General features: G+C 46.3%; 2 protein-coding genes across 2 annotated transcripts; both read left to right on the top strand.

Annotated features, from left to right (window-relative positions):
* Positions 1–9750: 9750 nt before the first annotated feature.
* LOC139830270 (uncharacterized) lies at positions 9751–11457 on the top strand. Its single transcript, XM_071818278.1, has 2 exons — positions 9751–10400; positions 10521–11457. Exons 1-2 carry the CDS (start codon positions 9751–9753, stop codon positions 11455–11457), a joined length of 1587 nt encoding a protein of 528 aa, XP_071674379.1.
* Positions 11458–13234: 1777 nt separating this feature from the next.
* On the top strand, positions 13235–14062 carry LOC127303961 (uncharacterized). Its single transcript, XM_051334675.1, has 2 exons — positions 13235–13383; positions 13444–14062. The coding sequence occupies exons 1-2, from the start codon at positions 13235–13237 to the stop codon at positions 14060–14062; spliced, it is 768 nt and encodes a 255-aa protein (XP_051190635.1).
* Positions 14063–18465: the final 4403 nt, after the last annotated feature.

The following is an 18465-nucleotide window of genomic DNA, read 5'->3' as shown; positions in this document are numbered from 1 at the left end:
CATCAAGCTATTTTCTGGCACCGTTGCCGGGGAGGTAAGGTAAAAGGTATTCACATCCTCCGACTACTAAGCTATTTCCTAGCACTGTTGCCGGTGTGTGAGTGCTCGAAGCTATCTCCTTTAGATTCTGCAATTTTATCTTTCTGTCTCTTGTTTTTATTTTCACTAGTTAGGCATAATGGAAAACAAAAAAAAATTTAGTGAGCTTTTTAATCTTTTCCCTGAGTTAAGACATGGATTGTTTGATGCGAAAATTAAAAAACCTATGGAACCTTATTTGCATACTAGTTGCAATGTTATTAGTATGAACGCAATTACTACTAATACTATGGAAAAGTCTAAGCTTTGGAAAGCTAGTTTATATAAAAATAATCTTTTTTGCTCCTCAGCTTTGGAAGAAGTAATTTGCCTTAATAATGCTTTGTCTCCAATATGTGGTGATTCGAATGATGCTTGTGATATTCCAAATCCACCTACTGAAAGTATTCCCTTCAAGATACCTATGAAAATTGTTGAACTTGCTATGAGCAATTGCTATTTTGGAGATGCGACTGTCCATCATAGTGATCATTTACTCTTTATACATGAATTATGCGAGTTGTTCGAGAGTGCAGGTATTTCAAAGGACCAAGTTAAGAGGAAGCTATTCTCTATATCTCTGAAGGGCAAAGCTGCGGAATGGTATAAGATGCTGAAAAATGGTCGATCTATTGGTTGGGAGGAAATTGTACCTCTCTTTTATTCTAAACTAGTCACGTGGCCCGCGCATTTGCGTGGCTAGATTTACTCCATATAATATTACTTAAAATTATTTATAAATTATGTGGTATAATAATCAAATATTATACACTAATTTTCTGGAAAATATGATCATTTAGCTCAATGCATCACTCTATTAGCGTTAATTTAAATTTCCAAATATGCGTACAAAAATGATGATATAAGAAAGATTGGCATACGTTAGCCACCAAGCCCATTTTGCACGCAAATTACATTATTGATTTATTCTTTCTTTAGAGCATGTGCTTTATTTTTTGTGGAACTACTTTAAATATTCAAACCAAGTATTACTAAAAAATAAACTGTTAAACTATCAGATTATTTTCCAAGACGTAGAATAAAAGAGACTGAATGTAGTAGTTTGCATTTTATTGGTTAGTTTGTTAAATAAATGCAATTGTGTTCTAAAATTCGGAAGTCCGCCCAAATCTTATTATGTTTAAAATATGTTGTATTATGTGTCCACCTAATATGTAAATATTCATAGCCACAACTAAATTTAGAGTCTCATTCTTTTGAAGAAAACTGTAGTAGAATTTTGGTACTATATATAAACCGACGTTGAGACCGTGGAGAATTGAATCCCTGACTGCCTGTGGTGATGTTTTCCAATATATTTATACATAAACCCGTTGGAACCATGCATCGATCTAGTGGACCATTATTATAAACTGGTCATAGGCGCTAGAGGTTCATAGTTGTACTTTAGCCATATTCATTCTCATTCTTAATCAAGTGGACTCCATAAAGATAATTTTAACATGTTGGCCAATGTAAGAAATATGTATACTTTTTTTGACAAAATATGTCTACTTGATCAGCTATCTCATCTATAGAATTAAACAACGTACATATTCATCACAAATACACATGTATATATAGCCTAGCTAATTTAAAAAAAATTATATGTACATCTAAGCTGCTATCTGGTAGATCATGTAGCACGATTTAATCAAGCGTACCTGGTTGTTCCGAATAGTAGTAAGGTAACACCGCTAGAGGCTATCGTGTACTTGTGAGACAGCGGCCTAAGCGTTGCTGGGCGGGGTGCCTGACTGCCTTATTTTCTCATGAACCTAGAAGCGGACGAACGCACGCCGGTTAGACGGAAAGAATCGTCGTGTCTCCATCGTTCCTTCCGATCAATTTTGTGAGCAACATCAAATCCTCGAATGCATCTTGAATAGTTGTTGCTGATCCCAGATTATCTGAACGGGGATGAATTCCATGCTGGCGATCATATATATATCTATGTTGCTGGTGTTCATGATGATGAGAGAGAGGACCAAACTTGCTTGGTGCTGGCTGCTGCTGCTTTGTGATTGCTTGGATGTGGGAAGGCAGCGACCATCCTACCGCCATCCTGGACCTTGCCTAGTTGTATAGCCGTGTACCAAACCAAGTAGCAGACTGCTTAGCTAGCAATTGCCAAAAAAATCAGCTAGGTATAAAAACTTACTGAATCTAACTCTGCCTTTTAGCAGCAATATGCGCACCAGGTGGTTTCCTTGAGAATAGAGGCTTGACTGACTGCTTGAACAATTCAGAAGTATAACAAAATAAAATAAAAACAGACACGTTTCTAGATATGTATGCATGGATAGTAGATTAAGATGTGAAGTGTGCTATGCTTCTTAGAATCTTAGTCGGCAGATGCTAGGCAGAAGCATGCATGCTCATGCATGTTGGCTTTTGCAATCGATCAGAGCAATTACTACAGTGCGCGAGTCAGCTTGCCGATTTATATAATTGGTTTACTGGTCGAATTTCTTAGCTCATGTATTCGCACCGTATAGAGAAACTTCAATCTGGTAAACATACGCATAGGCTAAAGAGTGGATGAATTGTCTTACCGATCAGGTTTTGATGCAGATTTCAGCCATGCGCCACTGCCGGAAGATAGCGCCGCCGTTCGAGTGGTATCGGCAGCTGCCTCCATTGCATCTTTGGTAATTGTTGGCTTGTTGCTGGGCACGTATTATCTGAATAGCAGAACGGGGATGAATTCAAGTGCTGCAAGTGGATTCCATGGTGCATCGTATACTGCCGGCCGCGCTGACGATAATATAGATCTACGTATGTTGCTGGTGTTCATGGCGCTAAGTAACATGTTCAGATCAATACACTCTGTCAGGTGAATACACGACATAGGCGGGCCGACGGCGTCAGGATTCTTACCGTCGGAGCATGCTCGTAGAAGGCGTGACTCAAGCACATGGCAGGTTTGATTGATCCATTTAGAGGCAGCGTTTTCGAAGGAGGTTATGTTGCATGATGAGTAGAGCCTGCCGCGCCGCATCAATCATCCAGAGCTAGCGGTGGTGGCGTGGTGCTTCTCATACGGGAGATCCAATCTGGGTGCATGCCTTCTTCTGTATGTAGATGAAGAGGAGACCGGCGGCGCGCCGATCTGGATGGAGTAAGATGGAAAGAAAAGGCTGAACGCCTGAGTCATGTGCATATTCAATCGCCTGCCTCTAGGGCTAATTTTTCATCCAATCTGAACCGTTTGTAGCTTGGTGCTAAATCTGGACCGTTGTTTGTTTGTTTGTTGTTTTAATTATATAATAGATAGATTTTATCCTCCTCATGAAGTGCATATTGATAGGAATTACATTTATAACTTCTATCCTCGTGACGGAGAGAGTATTTCCCAAGAGTGGGGGAGATTGAAGTCAGTAATGCTCAAATGTCCCATTCATGAGCTCCCCTGTAATGTTATTACTAATAATTTTTATGCAAGGCTTTCAGGACACCACAAGGACTATCTAGATGCCTGTTTGGAGGGATCTTTCACAAGCAAGGAGGTTGAAGCTAGATGGGATCTTCTTGAAAGAATTCAAAGCAATACTGAAGATTGGGAGAATGACAAAGGTAAGGAATCAGGTATAAACTATGAGTATGATTGCATTAAGTCTTTCGCTCAAACTGCTGATTTTCAAGAGCTTAGTGCTAAATATGGTCTTGATCCTCAAATTATGGTCGATTGCTATAGAGCCTTTGCTTCTCATATTAATGTTCCTAAAGAAAATTGGTACATGTATCATGAACCTTTTAAAGACACTTGCATGGAAAATGAAATTATTGTTAATGATTGCAATAAACATGCTCAAACTTCTGAAAATGCTATTTTCTATAAGCATGTTAATTTTTGTGGAATTCATAGACCTTGTGAAAAGAATAAAATTGAAGAAGAATATTGTATCCATCACAGGAATGAAAAAACTAGAAAGTGGTCTAGGGCTCTAGATGATCTTGGTGAAAAAGTTTGTGCCCTCTATCCTTTTATTTGTGAACTTTGCCATAGAGTGGGTTATTTTAATTTCCAATGCTCCTCCAATGATAATTCGAACCTTATGAGTGCTGCATATTTGTATTGTGATGATGAAATCACTCCTAATCAGCATGATGAACTTACTTTATTTTTGGGGTGTGAAGAGTTATTGAGAAAAACTTCTTTGGTGGATATGAGTGCTCTTGATATTAATAGTGTCCTGCATGGGTGTCTTTCTTATTGCATTGATAATTGCCACACAAATACTTACATACAAAATATTTTAGAAGAAGACACTTTGCCAAAATATGATAGGACCGTTGTGTGTTTTGAACTTATTAATGAAAAGGAGGAATCCTCCCAAGTTTCTTCTATTGTTTCTAGAAATAAATCAGGTTATGAGGAAAAGCCTCCCTTCAAGCCTCTTCCTCCTAAAGAAGGGAACGAGGAGAAGGAAAAGAAGAAGAAGAAGGCAACGAAGAAGAGGAAGAAGAGGGGGAATAAAAAGAAAGAGTTAACGGCATATCCCCGCGTGTATGAGATAACGATAGGTAACCGTAAGTATGTTGCTCCTAATGAATATTATGATAATGAATCTGAGTACAATGATCTTCCTATGCCCTTTACCTATACTAGTGATCATGATTTGGAAGAGCACACTACTTTTGATATTGAAGATCTCTGGGACACTAATTCTGAAAATGATGATGCTAATAATTGCCATAGTATTAGTACTATCCATGTTTCTTTCCATAATGATATAAAAAGTTCTAAGCTTGGGGAAGCTGGTTTTGATGAGCATGATATTTTTAGTCCCCCAAGCATGGAGGAGAAAATTTACTTTGATGATACTTTACCTCCTATATATGATGATTACAATGATGGCTATCATATTTTCAGTCCACCTACTATTGAGGAGAAAATTAATTATGATTACAATATGCCTCCTATATATGATGATTATGGTGATAATAATAATAATAATAGCTATTTTATTGAATTTGCTCACACTACAATTAATAGTAATGACTATGCTTATATGGAGAGTAATAATTTTATGCATGTAGCTCATGATAAGAATGTTTCATGTGATAGCTATATTATGGATTTCATCAATGATGCTACTGAGAGTTATTATGAGAGAGGGAAACATGGTTATATGCATCTTAATAATATTAAGCTTCCCCTCTTTATGTTGAGAATCTTGAAGTTGCGCTTGTGTTGCCTTCTTATGCTTGTTGCTATGTGCTTCCAGTACTTGTTCCCTTACAAGATTCCTTTTCATAGGAAGTGGGTTAGACTTAAAAGTGTTTCTTATTTGCTTCTTGATGCTCTCTTTTGCTTCAACTCTTATTTCTTGCGAGAGTATCATTAAAATTACTGAGCCCATCTTAATGGCTATAAAGAAAGCACTTCTTGGGAGATAACCCATGTTTTTATTTTTGCTACTGTTTTGTTGTGTCTTGGAAGTTGTTACTACTGTAGCAACCTCTCCTTATCTTTATTTTATTGCATTGTTGTGCCAAGTAAAGTCTCTAATAGAAAGTTGATGCTAGATTTGGATTTCTACGCAGAAACAGATTTCTTATCTGACACGAATTCGCGTTTTTCTCTATGTAGAAGAATCAAAAAAATCTGCGAAAATTCATGCTTGATCCCTAGATATGTACGCAACTTTCATTAGTTTTGAGTTTTTCCATCTGAGCAAGTTAAGTGCCTCTAAAAAATTCATCTTTACGGACTGTTCTGTTTTGACAGATTCTGCCTTTTATTTCGCATTGCCTCTTTTACTGTGTTGAGTGGATTTCTTTGTTCCATTAACTTTCAGTAGCCTTGGTAATGTCCAGAAGTGTTAATAATGATTGTGTCCTCTCTGAACATGTGAATGTTTGATTATGCACTAACCCTCTAATGAGATTGTTTTGAGTCTGGTGTGGAGGAAGTTTTCAAGGGTCAAGAGAGGAGGATGATATCATATGATCAAGAAGAGTGAAAAGTCTAAGCTTGGGGATGCCCCCGTGGTTCATCCCTGCATATTTCAAGAAGACTCAAGCATCTAAGCTTGGGGATGCCCAAGGCATCCCCTTCTTCATCAACAACTTATTAGGTCATCTCTAGTGAAACTATATTTTTATTCCGTCACATCTTATGTACTTTACTTGGAGCGTCTGTTTGCTTTTATTTTTGTTTATGTTTGAATAAATTCGGATCCTAGCAATCCATGTGTGGGAGAGAGACACGCTCCGCTTTTTCATTTGAACACTTGTGTTCCTCGTTTTACTTTTAATGTTCAATGGCGAAAGTTGATCGCTTCACTTATTACTATTTGGTTGGAAATAGAAAATGCTTCATGTGGTAGTTGGTATATGATCTTGAATAATTTGATACTTAGCAATTGTTTTGAGCTCTCATAGCTCATGTTTAAGCTTTTGCATCATGTAGTTTAAACCTATTAGTGGAGAACTACTGTAGAGCTGGTTGAAATTTGGATTGCATGATTGATCTCTCTAAAGTCTAGATATTTTCTGGTAAAAGTGTTTGAGAAACAAGGAGACAGTGTAGAGTCTTATAATGCTTGCAATATGTTCTTATGTAAGTTTTGCTGTACCGGTTCATACTTGTGTTTGCTTCAAACAACCTTGCTAGCCAAAGCCTTGTACTGAGAGGGAATGCTTCTCGTGCATCTAAAACCTTGAGCCAAAACTCATGCCATTTGTGTCCACCATAACTACCTACTATGTGGTATTTCTCTGCCATTCCAAAGTAAATTGCTTGCGTGCTACCTTTAAAATTTCATTCCTTGTCTTTGCAATACATAGCTCATGGGAAAATAGCTTAAAAACTATTGTGGTATTGAATATGTTGCTATGTATATTAGTTCTTATAAGTTGCTTGTTGAGCGGTAACCATGTTTCTGGGGACGCCATCAACTTTTACCTTTGTTGAATATCATGTGAGTTGCTATGCATGTTCGTCTTGTCTGAAGTAAGGGTGATTTATCATGATTAAATGGTTTGAGTATGCATATTGTTAGAGAAGAACATTGGGCCGCCAACCAAAGCCATGTATCATGGTGGAAGTTTCAGCTTGGACATTAATCCTCAGAATCTCTTATGAGAATATTATTGTTGTTGAATGCTTAAAGCATTGAAAAGAGGAGTCCACTATCTGTTTTCTATGTTGTCCCGGTATGGATGTCCTCAAGTTGAGATCTATCAAAATTGAGAAATCGAATGCGATCTATCTCCTTGGACCTTTGTACAGGTGGCATAGAGGTACCCCTTTGTGACACTTGGTTGAAACATATGTAATGCAATGATAATCCATGGAAGTCCGAACTAATTAGGACAAGGTGCGGGCACTATTGGTATTCGATGCATGAGGCTTGCAACTTATAGGAGGTTTTATGCATAACACATATGAATTATTACTACCGTTGACAAAATTGTTTTCATGTTTTCAAAATAAAAATCTCTAGCACATGAGTAATCCATGCTTCCCTCTGCGAAGGGCCTTTATTTTACTTTATGTTGAGTCAGTTTACCTACTTCTTTCTATCTTAGAAGCAAACACTTGTGTCAACTGTGTGCACTGATTCTTACATGTTTACTTATTGCACTTGTTATATTACTTTATGTTGACAACTATCCATGAGATATACATGTTACAAGTTGAAAGCAACTGCTGAAACTTAATCATCCTTTGTGTTGTTTCAAAACCTTCTATTAAGAATCTATTGCTTTATGAGTTAACTCTTATGCAAGACTTTTTGATGCTTGTCTTGAAAGTACTATTCATGAAAAGTTTTTGCTATATGATTCAGTTGTTTAGTCATTATCATTTTGTTAGCAAACTATATACCATTGCTTTGAATCACTTCATTCATCTCATATGCTTTACAATAGTACGTGTTGATCAATATTATGTTGGTAGCATGTCACTTCAGAAATTATTCTTTTTATCGTTTACCTACTCGAGGGCGAGTAGGAACTAAGCTTGGGGATGCTTGATACGTCTCCAACGTATCTATAATTTCTGATGTTCCATGCTAGTTTTATGACAATACCTACATGTTTTGTTCACACTTTATATCATTTTTATGCATTTTCTGGAACTAACCTATTAACAAGATGCCGAAGCGCCAGTTCCTGTTTTCTGCTGTTTTTGGTTCGAGAAAAGCTGTTCGGGCAATATTCTCGGAATTCGACGAAACAAAAGCCAAACCTCCTATTTTACCGAGACGGACCCAGAACACCGAAGGAGAGACGGAGAGGGGCCAAGGGGGGCCCACACCACCTGGCGGCGCGGCCAAGAGAGGGGGCGCGCCCAGCTATGGGGTGGGCCCCTCGGGCACCCCCTCGCACCGCCCTTTCGCCTATATATTCCCTCGCGACGAAAAACCCTACAACAACAGATCATATTCCAGAAAGACTCCAGGAGCGCCGCCGCCATCGCGAAACATAGTTTCGGGGGACATAAGTCTCTGTTCCGGCACGCCGCCTGGACGGGGAATTGCCCCCGGAGTCGTATCCATCGACACCACCGCCATCTTCATCGCCGTTGCTGTCTCCCATGATGAGGAGGGAGTAGTTCTCCCCCGAGGCTGAGGGCTCTAGCGGTAGCTATGTGGTTCATCTCTCTCTCCCATGGTGTGATCTTTATGTGATCATGAGCTTTGTATCACTATTAATCTATGTGCTACTCTAGTGATGTTATTAAAGTAGTCTATTCGTCCTCCATGATGTAAAGTTGACAGTGTGTGCATCATGTATTACTTGGCGTAGGTTATGATTGTAATCTCTTGTAGATTATGAAGTTAACTATTACTATGATAGTATTGATGTGATCTATTTCCCCTTTCATAGCTATTGTTGACAGTGTGTATGCTATGTTAGTACTCGGTCTAAATTGCAACGGTCTATTATGCACTCTAGAGGTTACTTTAATATGAACTCCGGATTCACTCTCCACGGTGTGACGGTGACAGTGTGCGAACGTGTTTGATTCCTTTATGATGTTGTGGAGCTTGTTTACTCCGGCTTGAGGGTGCTCTTGTAGCCCTACACAATGAATGGTGTTTGTTATCCAACAAGAGAGTGTTTGAGAGTAGCACAAGTGAGGAGAAGTTATTTAATCATTATGTGATCATTGTTGAGAGTGTCCACTAGTGAAAGTATGATCCCTAGGCCTTGTTTCTAAGCATTGAAACACCGTTTCCAACAAGTTCTGCTGCATGTTCGCTTGCTGCCATTTTTATTTCAGATTGCAATTACTACTTACAATCATCCATATTACTTGTATTTCACTATCTCTTCGCCGAACTAGTGCACCTATACATCTGACAAGTGTATTAGGTGTGTTGGGGACACAAGAGACTTCTTGTATCTTGATTGCAGGGTTGCTTGAGAGGGATATCTTTGACCTCTACCTCCCTGAGTTCGATAAACCTTGGGTGATTCACTTAAGGCAAACTTGCTGCTGTTCTACAAACCTCTGCTCTTGGAGGCCCAACACTGTCTACAAGAATAGAAGCACACGTAGACATCAGGAGACTCTACTCACGCTCGTCAGCCAGCCGCGCCGCTGCGTCAGCAGCAGTGAATCGTGCGGTCGCCAACGTCAACAACTGCCCGCCACCAGCGCCACACGCCGCCAACTCGACCAACCACCGAGTCGAGCCACGCCCTGTGCGAGCAATGGTCGCCGCCAAAGGGCAGCCAATCGACGCGCGCACCCATATCGTCAACGACCAAGAGTGGCGAGCGCGCAACCGCATGAACGACCGCTACGCCGACGAACTCCCGCGCCAGAGCGCGTTTAATCGAGTCGGCCCAGCATGCTTCGGCCCTATGATCAGAGGCGAGCCCTACCCCGTAGGGTTCACGGGGCCCCGCAACATCGAGAAGTACGACACCCACATCGACCCTACGGTCTGGATTGAGTCGTACACAATGGCGATGGGCATCCATGGCTACTCCGAGCTGCTTGCCGCACGTTACCTGCCCCTCATGATGGATGGCGTAAATCGCCACTTGTTCAACACCCTCACCCCAAACAGCATCGACTCGTGGGAAGAAGCTCGCGCCGCCTTCTTCCAGCACTTCGCCAGCGCGTACACCCGCGCCACCGCTATAGAGGACCTGGATCGCTGCATCCAAGGCCCACGCGAGTCGACTCGCCGATGGGTGCAACGCTGGCAGGACATGTGGACGACCTCCAGCGGCATCAGCACAGACACGTCGATCTACTGCTTCCGGCGGTGTTGCCGGTACGAGCCACTCGGCGCCAAGCTGCGCCGCGTCAGCAGAGACAACATCTCCATCGCCGAGCTCTTCGACATCTCCCAGCGCTACGCCGATGAAGACCCTACGGTCGACTCGGACGACGAGTACGGGCAGCGGTGCAATCGCCGTCCCACTCACACCGACACTCGCCGTGGCGACTACCGCTTCAACGCCCGGCCAAGCAACGGGAAGCGCCGCGCCGACGACGGCCCCACCGAGTTCGTCGTCAATGCCGATTATGAGCAGCGCGACCCGAAGTCCTTCCGCCGAGACAACCGCGCACCAAGGGAAGACCGCCCCCAGGGCAAGCGGTTCGACTCGCGAAGCCTGCTGGATGCCCCGTGCATCTACCACAGCAGAGAGGGCAAGCCCTCCAACCGCACGACTTGGAACTGCTTCTCCTTGAAGCAGATAGAGAAGGCCCGCTGCGCCAAGGAAGGCAACGGCGGCAACCAGAACAAGGATCGCAGCAAAGACCAGGACCAGCACAAGGAGGACGGGTTCGGTCGCAGCGCCGGCTCGCTGCACACCTTCACCGGGGTCGGCGATCGCCGCGACAGGAAAGTCCTCGCGCGGGCGGTGGCTGTGAACGCCGTCGTCATGGACGTCCCTCGCTGGCTCAACTGGTCCGAGCAGAGCATCACGTGGAGCCGCGACGACCACGCACCACGCATCGCGTACCCAGGGCGAGTGGCGCTAATCGTCAGGCCCAAGGTTGCTGATTTCTGGCTACCAAAGACGCTGATGGATGGAGGAAGCTCCATCAATATCATGTATTACGACACCTTCCGGCGACTCGGATTACCCGACTCGCGCCTCGAGCACACAAGCGTCACCTTCCACGACATCGTCCCGGGACGGAAGGCCTTTCCAATCGGCAAGGTCACGCTGCCGGTAACCTTCGGCACACCTGTGAACTACCGCACCGAGCAGATATCCTTCGAGGTGGTCAACTTCCGCAGCCCATACCACTGCGTCCTTGGCCGCCAGACGTTCACCAGGTTCATGGCCACGCCTCACTACGCCTACAACATGATGAAGGTGCCTGGGCTGCGCGGCGTCATCACCGTCCACGGCGACCCGGACCTGGCCGTGGAGTGCGAGGACAACGGCGCCTAGCTCGCCGACACCGTCATCGCCGAGGAACGCGACAACACCGTCGAGCTCGCCAAGTACCCAGTCGACCGCAACGACCCCGCCATCCTCGAGAAGCCAACTGAGCTCGACTCGTCCGCAGCAACCTTCAAGCCTACAACTGATACTCGCCAAGTAGATCTTGTAGAAAACGACTCTAGTAGGTAGGTTACCATTGGGACGGGCATGTCCGCCCAATAGGAAAGCGCGCTCATCAAGTTCCTCCGTGAGAATCGAGATGTCTTTGCATGGAAACCTTCTGACATGCCAGGTGTCCCGAGAGAACTTGCTGAGCACAAACTACACGTTGAGCCCACCGCACGTCCCGTTAGGCAGACGATGCGACCCGTGGGTGAAGAGCGTCGGCGCGCAATCGACGAAGAGGTGAACCGGCTACTCGCCGCCGGCTTCATCATTGAAATCAAGCACCCCAAGTGGCTGGCAAACCCAGTCTTGGTGCTAAAGAAAAACAAGACGTGGCGAATGTGTATCGATTACACCAGCCTCAACCGCGCCTGCCCCAAGGACCCATTCGTCCTACCCGCGAATCGACCAGATCATCGATGCAGTAGCGGAGTCGGAGTCGCTATGCTTCTTCGACGCATACTCCGGGTACAATCAAATCAAGATGACAGTAGAAGACCAGGAGAAAACGGTGTTCATCACGCCACTCGGCACCTACTGCTACACAGCCATGACCTTCGGCCTCAGGAACGTCGGAGCCACTTACCAGCGGTGCATGAACAGCTGCCTGGAGAGCCAGATCGGTCGTAACGTCCATGTCTACATCGACGATGTGGTGGTCAAGTCGACTCCGCAGGAAGACCTAGTCGCCGACCTCGCCAAAACATTCGCCAACCTGCGGCGCTACCAGATCAAGCTCAACCCCCTGAAGTGCACCTTCGGGGTCCCGTCCGGACAACTCCTTGGCTATGTCGTTTCCAAACGCGGCATCGAGCCCAACCCGGAAAAGACTTCGGCGGTCATGTGAACCAAAAGACCAACCTGCCTGCTCGACACACAGAAACTCGCCGGGCGAGTCGCGGCACTCAGTCGCTTCATCCCTCGACTCGGCGATAAGGCCACGCCACTCTACCGTCTCCTGAAGAAGTCGGACTCGTTCGAGTGGAGGGATGAAGCACAGAAGGCCCTGGAAGAACTCCAGAACGCCCTGAGAAACGCTCCTGTCCTCGCAGCCCCGCTCCCACAAGAAACCATGCTGCTGTACGTTGCCGCGTCCAATCGCGCAATAAGTGCGGTCATGGTCGTCGAGCGCAAGGAAGAAAGAAAAGAGCAGCTCACTCAATGACCAGTCTATTACATCAGCGAAGCCCTGATCGAGTCAAAGCAGCGGTACCTGCACTACCAAAAACTGGTATACGCAGTACTTAGGGCCCAGCGGCGACTGGCCCCTTACTTCCACGAGCATCCCATCAAGGTGGTCGCCTCAACGCCACTCGCCGACATCATCCGCAACCGCGACGCAACCGGTGGGATCGCCAAGTGGGCAGTCGAACTCGCCGTCCACAACATCACGTACGAGTCGCGCCATGCGGTCAAGTCTCAAGCGCTAGCCGGCTTCCTCGCCGACTGGGAAGAAGCCCAGCAGCCGAGCTCCCCGGCGGACCTCAAGCATTTGACTCTGCACTTCAACGGCTCCAAAAACCTCGAAGGAGCAGGGGCAGGAGTCGTCCGCACCTCGCCAAAAGGCGATGTCGTGAGATACGTCCCGCAACTCCGATTCGAACCTTGCACCAACAACATGGCCGAGTACGAGGCATTGCTGCATGGCATGCGCATCGCAAAGAAAATGGGCGCAACACGCTTACGTTTCCTCGGCGACTCTGACCTCGTCGCCAGCCAAACATCCGGCACCTGCGACGCCACCGACGCCAACATGATCGCCTACAAGCGAGCGGTCGACTAGGCCGGTGCCAGCTTCACCGGCCACGTCGTCGAGTGGGTCGACAGGCGCAAGAACGAGGAGGCAGACGCTTTGGCCAGGCTAGGGTCCAAGCAACTGCCACCTCCTCCAGGCGTCTTCCTCGACATCCTCACCCACTCGTCGGTGCGCGTGCCTCGAGAAATTGACATCGCCGAGCCACCCGCACCCGACTCCGCGCTAGTCGCAGTCGTCTCTGATGCTGCAAGATGGACAGAACCATACCTGAACTTCCTCGAGCGGCAAGTCCTGCCGATGGATGAAGCTGAAGCACGCATGGTCGCGCGCCACTGCAAGTCCTTCACCATCATCAACAATGAGCTCTACAAGCGCAGCATCTCCGGAGTGTTCCAGCGATGCGTCACCCCAGTAGAAGGCCGCAAAATCCTACGCGACATCCACGCAGGGGACTGCGGATATCACGCGGGCGTACGCTCAATCGTGGCCAAAGCCCTTCGACACGGCTTCTACTGGCCTACGGCTCACTCTGACGCAGTCGACCTCGTTCGTGCATGCGCGGGGTGCCAGAAGTACGCGAGTCAATCGCACATGCCGGGCTCGGCACTAAAGACCATACCCCTCACCTGGCCATTCGCCGTCTGGGGCATGGACATGGTGGGGAAGTTCAAGACAGGCCCCGGCGGGTAGACTCACCTCCTCGTCGCCGTGGATAAGTTCACCAAATGGGTGGAAGCGAAGCCCATCAAGAAGTGCGACGGCAAAACGGCCACCAAATTCCTACGGGAGTTGATCTACCGCTACGGATACCCTCACAGCATCATCACTGACAATGGCACGAACTTCGCCAAAGGGGAAATGGCCGATTTCTGCGAAGAAAACGGCATCCGACTCGACCTTGCTTCAGTTGCACACCCCGAGTCGAACGGGCAAGTAGAAAGGGCGAACCAGAGCATCCTCCACGGAATCAAACCACGACTGGTGGTAACCCTGGAACGCGCAGCCGGATGCTAGGCGGAAGAGCTCCCTTCCGTACTCTGGGGCATCCGCACAACACCGAACAGGTCGACCGGCTACACACCCTTCTTCCTGGTGTACGGCGCCGAAGCTGTCATGCCCACCGACATCGCCCACGACTCACCATGAGTTGTCAACTACGCCGAGGAAGAGAACGAGCGCGCAAGGCAAGACGACGTCGACCTCCTCGACGAGGCTCGAGACCTCGTACTCTCCAGGACGGCCATCTACCAGCAAGGCCTTCGACGCTACCACAGTCGTTGCGTCCGCAGTCGCTCCTTCCAAGAAGGCGACCTCGTCCTTCGGCTAATCCAGGACAAGAAAGGCCTGCACCAAATTATCTCCCCCATGGGAAGGGCCATTCGCCATCAGCCGAGCCCTTGGCAACGAAGCCTACTACCTCATCGATGCCCGCAAAGACGACAACGGCGAGCCCCTCACCAGGGAGGTTGAACGCCCCTGGAACGTCAACCTCCTCCGGCGATTCTACACCTAGTCGGCATGTATGCAAAACCTGAATATCAATAAAGTTTTCAGTCTCATCATTTCGCACTCGCCGCCCGCCACTCGTGCAATGCACAAACATATCTCCCAAATCGCGCAACAAGTAAAGCGCTAAAACTGGGAGACTTTCGCTTGCTGCTGCTTGTAGCGCAGTCCATAACAGCCAAGTAGCTCGGCTAACAAGGATGTGGCGTGCTGGCCGATCGCAATACCAGGGTCGGACTAACCCACAATCTTTACGCCGTCAAGTGAAAACGGCGACTGGACCCTACGGCAGGGTCGCATGCTCGACCAGCCCCCCGGGCCCCAGCAACCGACAATGCTACATTACACAGCATACAATCGCCCTCCTCTACCTTAGCAGGTGACCTGAACGGCTAAGTACTTCGACCAGGGACCCCGCAAAACGGGCCCGCGGCTCGCCAAGGAAAGCACGCCAAATCAGGAACCCCTTTGGAGTCGCCACGCGACTGGTCCCATGGGCCATGACGAGAGGCACGCTAAAAGATACAACGTCCAAATAAACACCCATGAGGTTGCTACTCGCGCTATATGACTACGTACTACGACTGGGGACGCCCAGCTCGGCAAGGAAAACAGTCAAGCGGTAGCCTTCATCGGGTTCGCTTAAGCGACAGGCCCCTTCCGGCCATGATGACTTGGCTAACGAAGCCAACACAACAAAACGACGCAACAGTCAACCAAAATCGAATCACCAACACAACTTTTCCATCGCGCACAATAAGTTAACCAACATGCATCCGATCGATGTCTTTTTTACATGCATAAGGAGGACATTCCCTCCCATACAACAACAGCTACTTGGAAGCCTCGGGCTTCTCCTCGACCACCGGCTCGGCACCACCCTCTCCATGCACAAACTTCGGGGTGTACTTGACGACCGGATAGGTCGAAAGGGCATTGGTGGCGGCAGCGTGGAACAAGCGCTTGGCGGGGAAGTCCTTCGGGCCCTCCTCCTTCTCGGCGTCCTCGGGAGCCGACTGGCTGGCGATATGCGTCTCTAGATCCGCAGTCGCCAGCACGCGATCGGCATAGGGGCGTGATACGTCTCCAACGTATCGATAATTTCTTATGTTCCATGCCACATTATTGATGTTACCTACATGTTTTATGCACACTTTATGTCATATTCGTGCATTTTCTGGAACTAACCTATTAACAAGATGCCGAAGTGCCAGTTGCTGTTTTCTGCTGTTTTTGGTTTCAGAAATCCTAGTAACGAAATATTCTCGGAATTGGACGAAATCAACGCCCAGGGTCCTATTTTGCCACGAAGCTTCCAGAAGTCCGAAGAGGAGACGAAGTGGGGCCACGAGGTGGCCACACCCTAGGGCGGCGCCCCCCCCCCTTGGCCGCGCGGCCCTGTGGTGTGGGGCCCTCGTGTGGCCCCCTGACCTGCCCTTCCGCCTACTTAAAGCCTCCGTCGCGAAACCCCCAGTACCGAGAGCCACGATACGGAAAACCTTCCAGAGACGCCGCCACCGCCGATCCCATCTCGGGGGATCCAGGAGATCACCTCCGGCACCCTGCCGGAGAGGGGATTCATCTCCCAGAGGACTCTACGCCGCCATGGTCGCCTCCGGAGTGATGTGTGAGTAGTCTACCCCTGGACTATGGGTCCATAGCAGTAGCTAGATGGTTGTCTTCTCCCCATTGTACTTCATTGTTGGATCTTGTGAGCTGCCTAACATGATCAAGATCATCTATCTGTAATTCTATATGTTGCGTTTGTTGGGATCCGATGAATAGAGAATACTTATTATGTTGATTATCAAAGTTATGTCTATGTGTTGTTTATGATCTTGCATGCTCTCCGTTATTAGTAGATGCTCTGGCCAAGTTGATGCTAGTAACTCCAAGAGGGAGTATTTATGCTCGATAGTGGGTTCATGTCTCCGTGAATCTGGAGGGGTGACAAGAACCTCTAAGGTTATGGATGTGTTGTTGCCACTAGGGATAAAACATTGGTGCTATGTTCAAGGATGTAGTCACTAATTACATTACGCGCAATACTTAATGCAATTGTCTGTTGTTAGCAACTTAATACTGGAGGGGGTTCGGATGATAACCTGAAGGTGGACTTTTTAGGCATAGATGCATGCTGGATGGCGGTCTATGTACTTTGTCGTAATGCCCAATTAAATCTCACTATACTCATCATAATATGTATGTGCATGGTTGTGCCCTCTTTATTTGTCAATTGCCCAACTGTAATTTGTTCACCCAACATGCTGTTTATCTTATGGGAGAGACACCTCTAGTGAACTGTGGACCCCGGTCAAATTCTCTATACTGAAATACAATCTACTGCAATACTGTTCTACTGTTTTCTGCAAACAATCATCTTCCCCACAATACGGTTAATCCTTTGTTACAGCAAGCCGGTGAGATTGACAACCTCACTGTTTCGTTGGGGCAAAGTACTTTGGTTGTGTTGTGCAGGTTCCACGTTGGCGCCGGAATCTCTGGTGTTGCGCCGCACTACATCCCGCCGCCATCAACCTTCAACGTGCTTCTTGGCTCCTCCTGGTTCGATAAACCTTGGTTTCTTTCTGAGGGAAAACTTGCTGCTGTGCGCATCATACCTTCCTCTTGGGGTTCCCAACGAACGTGTGAGTTACACGCCATCAAGCTCTTTTTCTGGCGCCGTTGCCGGGGAGAGATCAAGACACGCTGCAAGGGGAGTCTCCACTTCCCAATCTCTTTACTTTGTTTTTGTCTTGCTTAGTTTTATTTACTACTTTGTTTGCTGCACTAAATCAAAATACAAAAAAATTAGTTGCTAGTTTTACTTTATTTGCTATCTTGTTTACTATATCAAAAACACAAAAAAATTAGTTACTTGCATTTACTTTATCTAGTTTGCTTTATTTATTACTACTAAAATGAGTAATCCTGAAGTTGAAGTTCGTACGTTTAAGCAACGAGGGGGAGAATGTTTAAGAGATGCTTGGTATAGAATTAGTGATGCCCATAATAGGTGCATTAAGAAACACTCCACCACTATCTTACTCAGGAATTTTTATGTTGGTATCTCTAGCTGGAATAGGTATGTTCTTGATAGTCTTGCAAAAGGTAATTTCCTAAGTACTCCTGCATTAGAAGCTAGCTGCATTATTGAGAGTCTATTTGGAATACCTCCTGTTGATGAAATTAAAATTGAAACCTCTCTTGAAGATGTTATGAAAAAATTGGAAACCATAGAGAAAATTTTTCCAAGTATTGAAGCTAAATTGGAAATATTACTTGATAAAACTGATGAACTTGATAAATCCTTAGGAGGAATTGGTGAAAGAATTAGTGTCCTAGGAACTTGTGTTGTCCATGATGATCAAATCAATAGGATTGATGAACTTGAAAAAGCTATGGGAACCTTGGGTTCAACATTTTCTTCTCTTAAATATAAGGAGAAAGCTTATGTGGGTAAGGAGCAAAAGTTTATGTATGTCTCTAAAGTGCCTAAACCAAAGAAGTATTATTATAGGCCTAAAATTGACAAAGCCCTTAGTACCACTGCGGATGGGGGAGCTCATAATAACGATACACCACCC

Source organism: Lolium perenne, chromosome 4 (assembly GCF_019359855.2).
Source record: "Lolium perenne isolate Kyuss_39 chromosome 4, Kyuss_2.0, whole genome shotgun sequence".
Taxonomy (NCBI): domain Eukaryota; kingdom Viridiplantae; phylum Streptophyta; class Magnoliopsida; order Poales; family Poaceae; genus Lolium; species Lolium perenne.
The sequence above is the reverse complement of the archived record's forward strand: the minus strand, read 5'-3'. Positions and strand labels throughout refer to the sequence as shown.

Coding starts and splice junctions, on each gene's coding strand:
- LOC139830270 (XM_071818278.1), top strand. CDS start 9,751: ATGGTCGCCGCCAAAGGGCAGCCAATCGACGCGCGCACCCATATCGTC. Junction 10,401..10,520: donor GAGCTCTTCGACATCTCCCA/GCGCTACGCCGA, acceptor CGCCCGGCCAAG/CAACGGGAAGCGCCGCGCCG.
- LOC127303961 (XM_051334675.1), top strand. CDS start 13,235: ATGGCCGAGTACGAGGCATTGCTGCATGGCATGCGCATCGCAAAGAAA. Junction 13,384..13,443: donor GCCAACATGATCGCCTACAA/GCGAGCGGTCGA, acceptor GTGGGTCGACAG/GCGCAAGAACGAGGAGGCAG.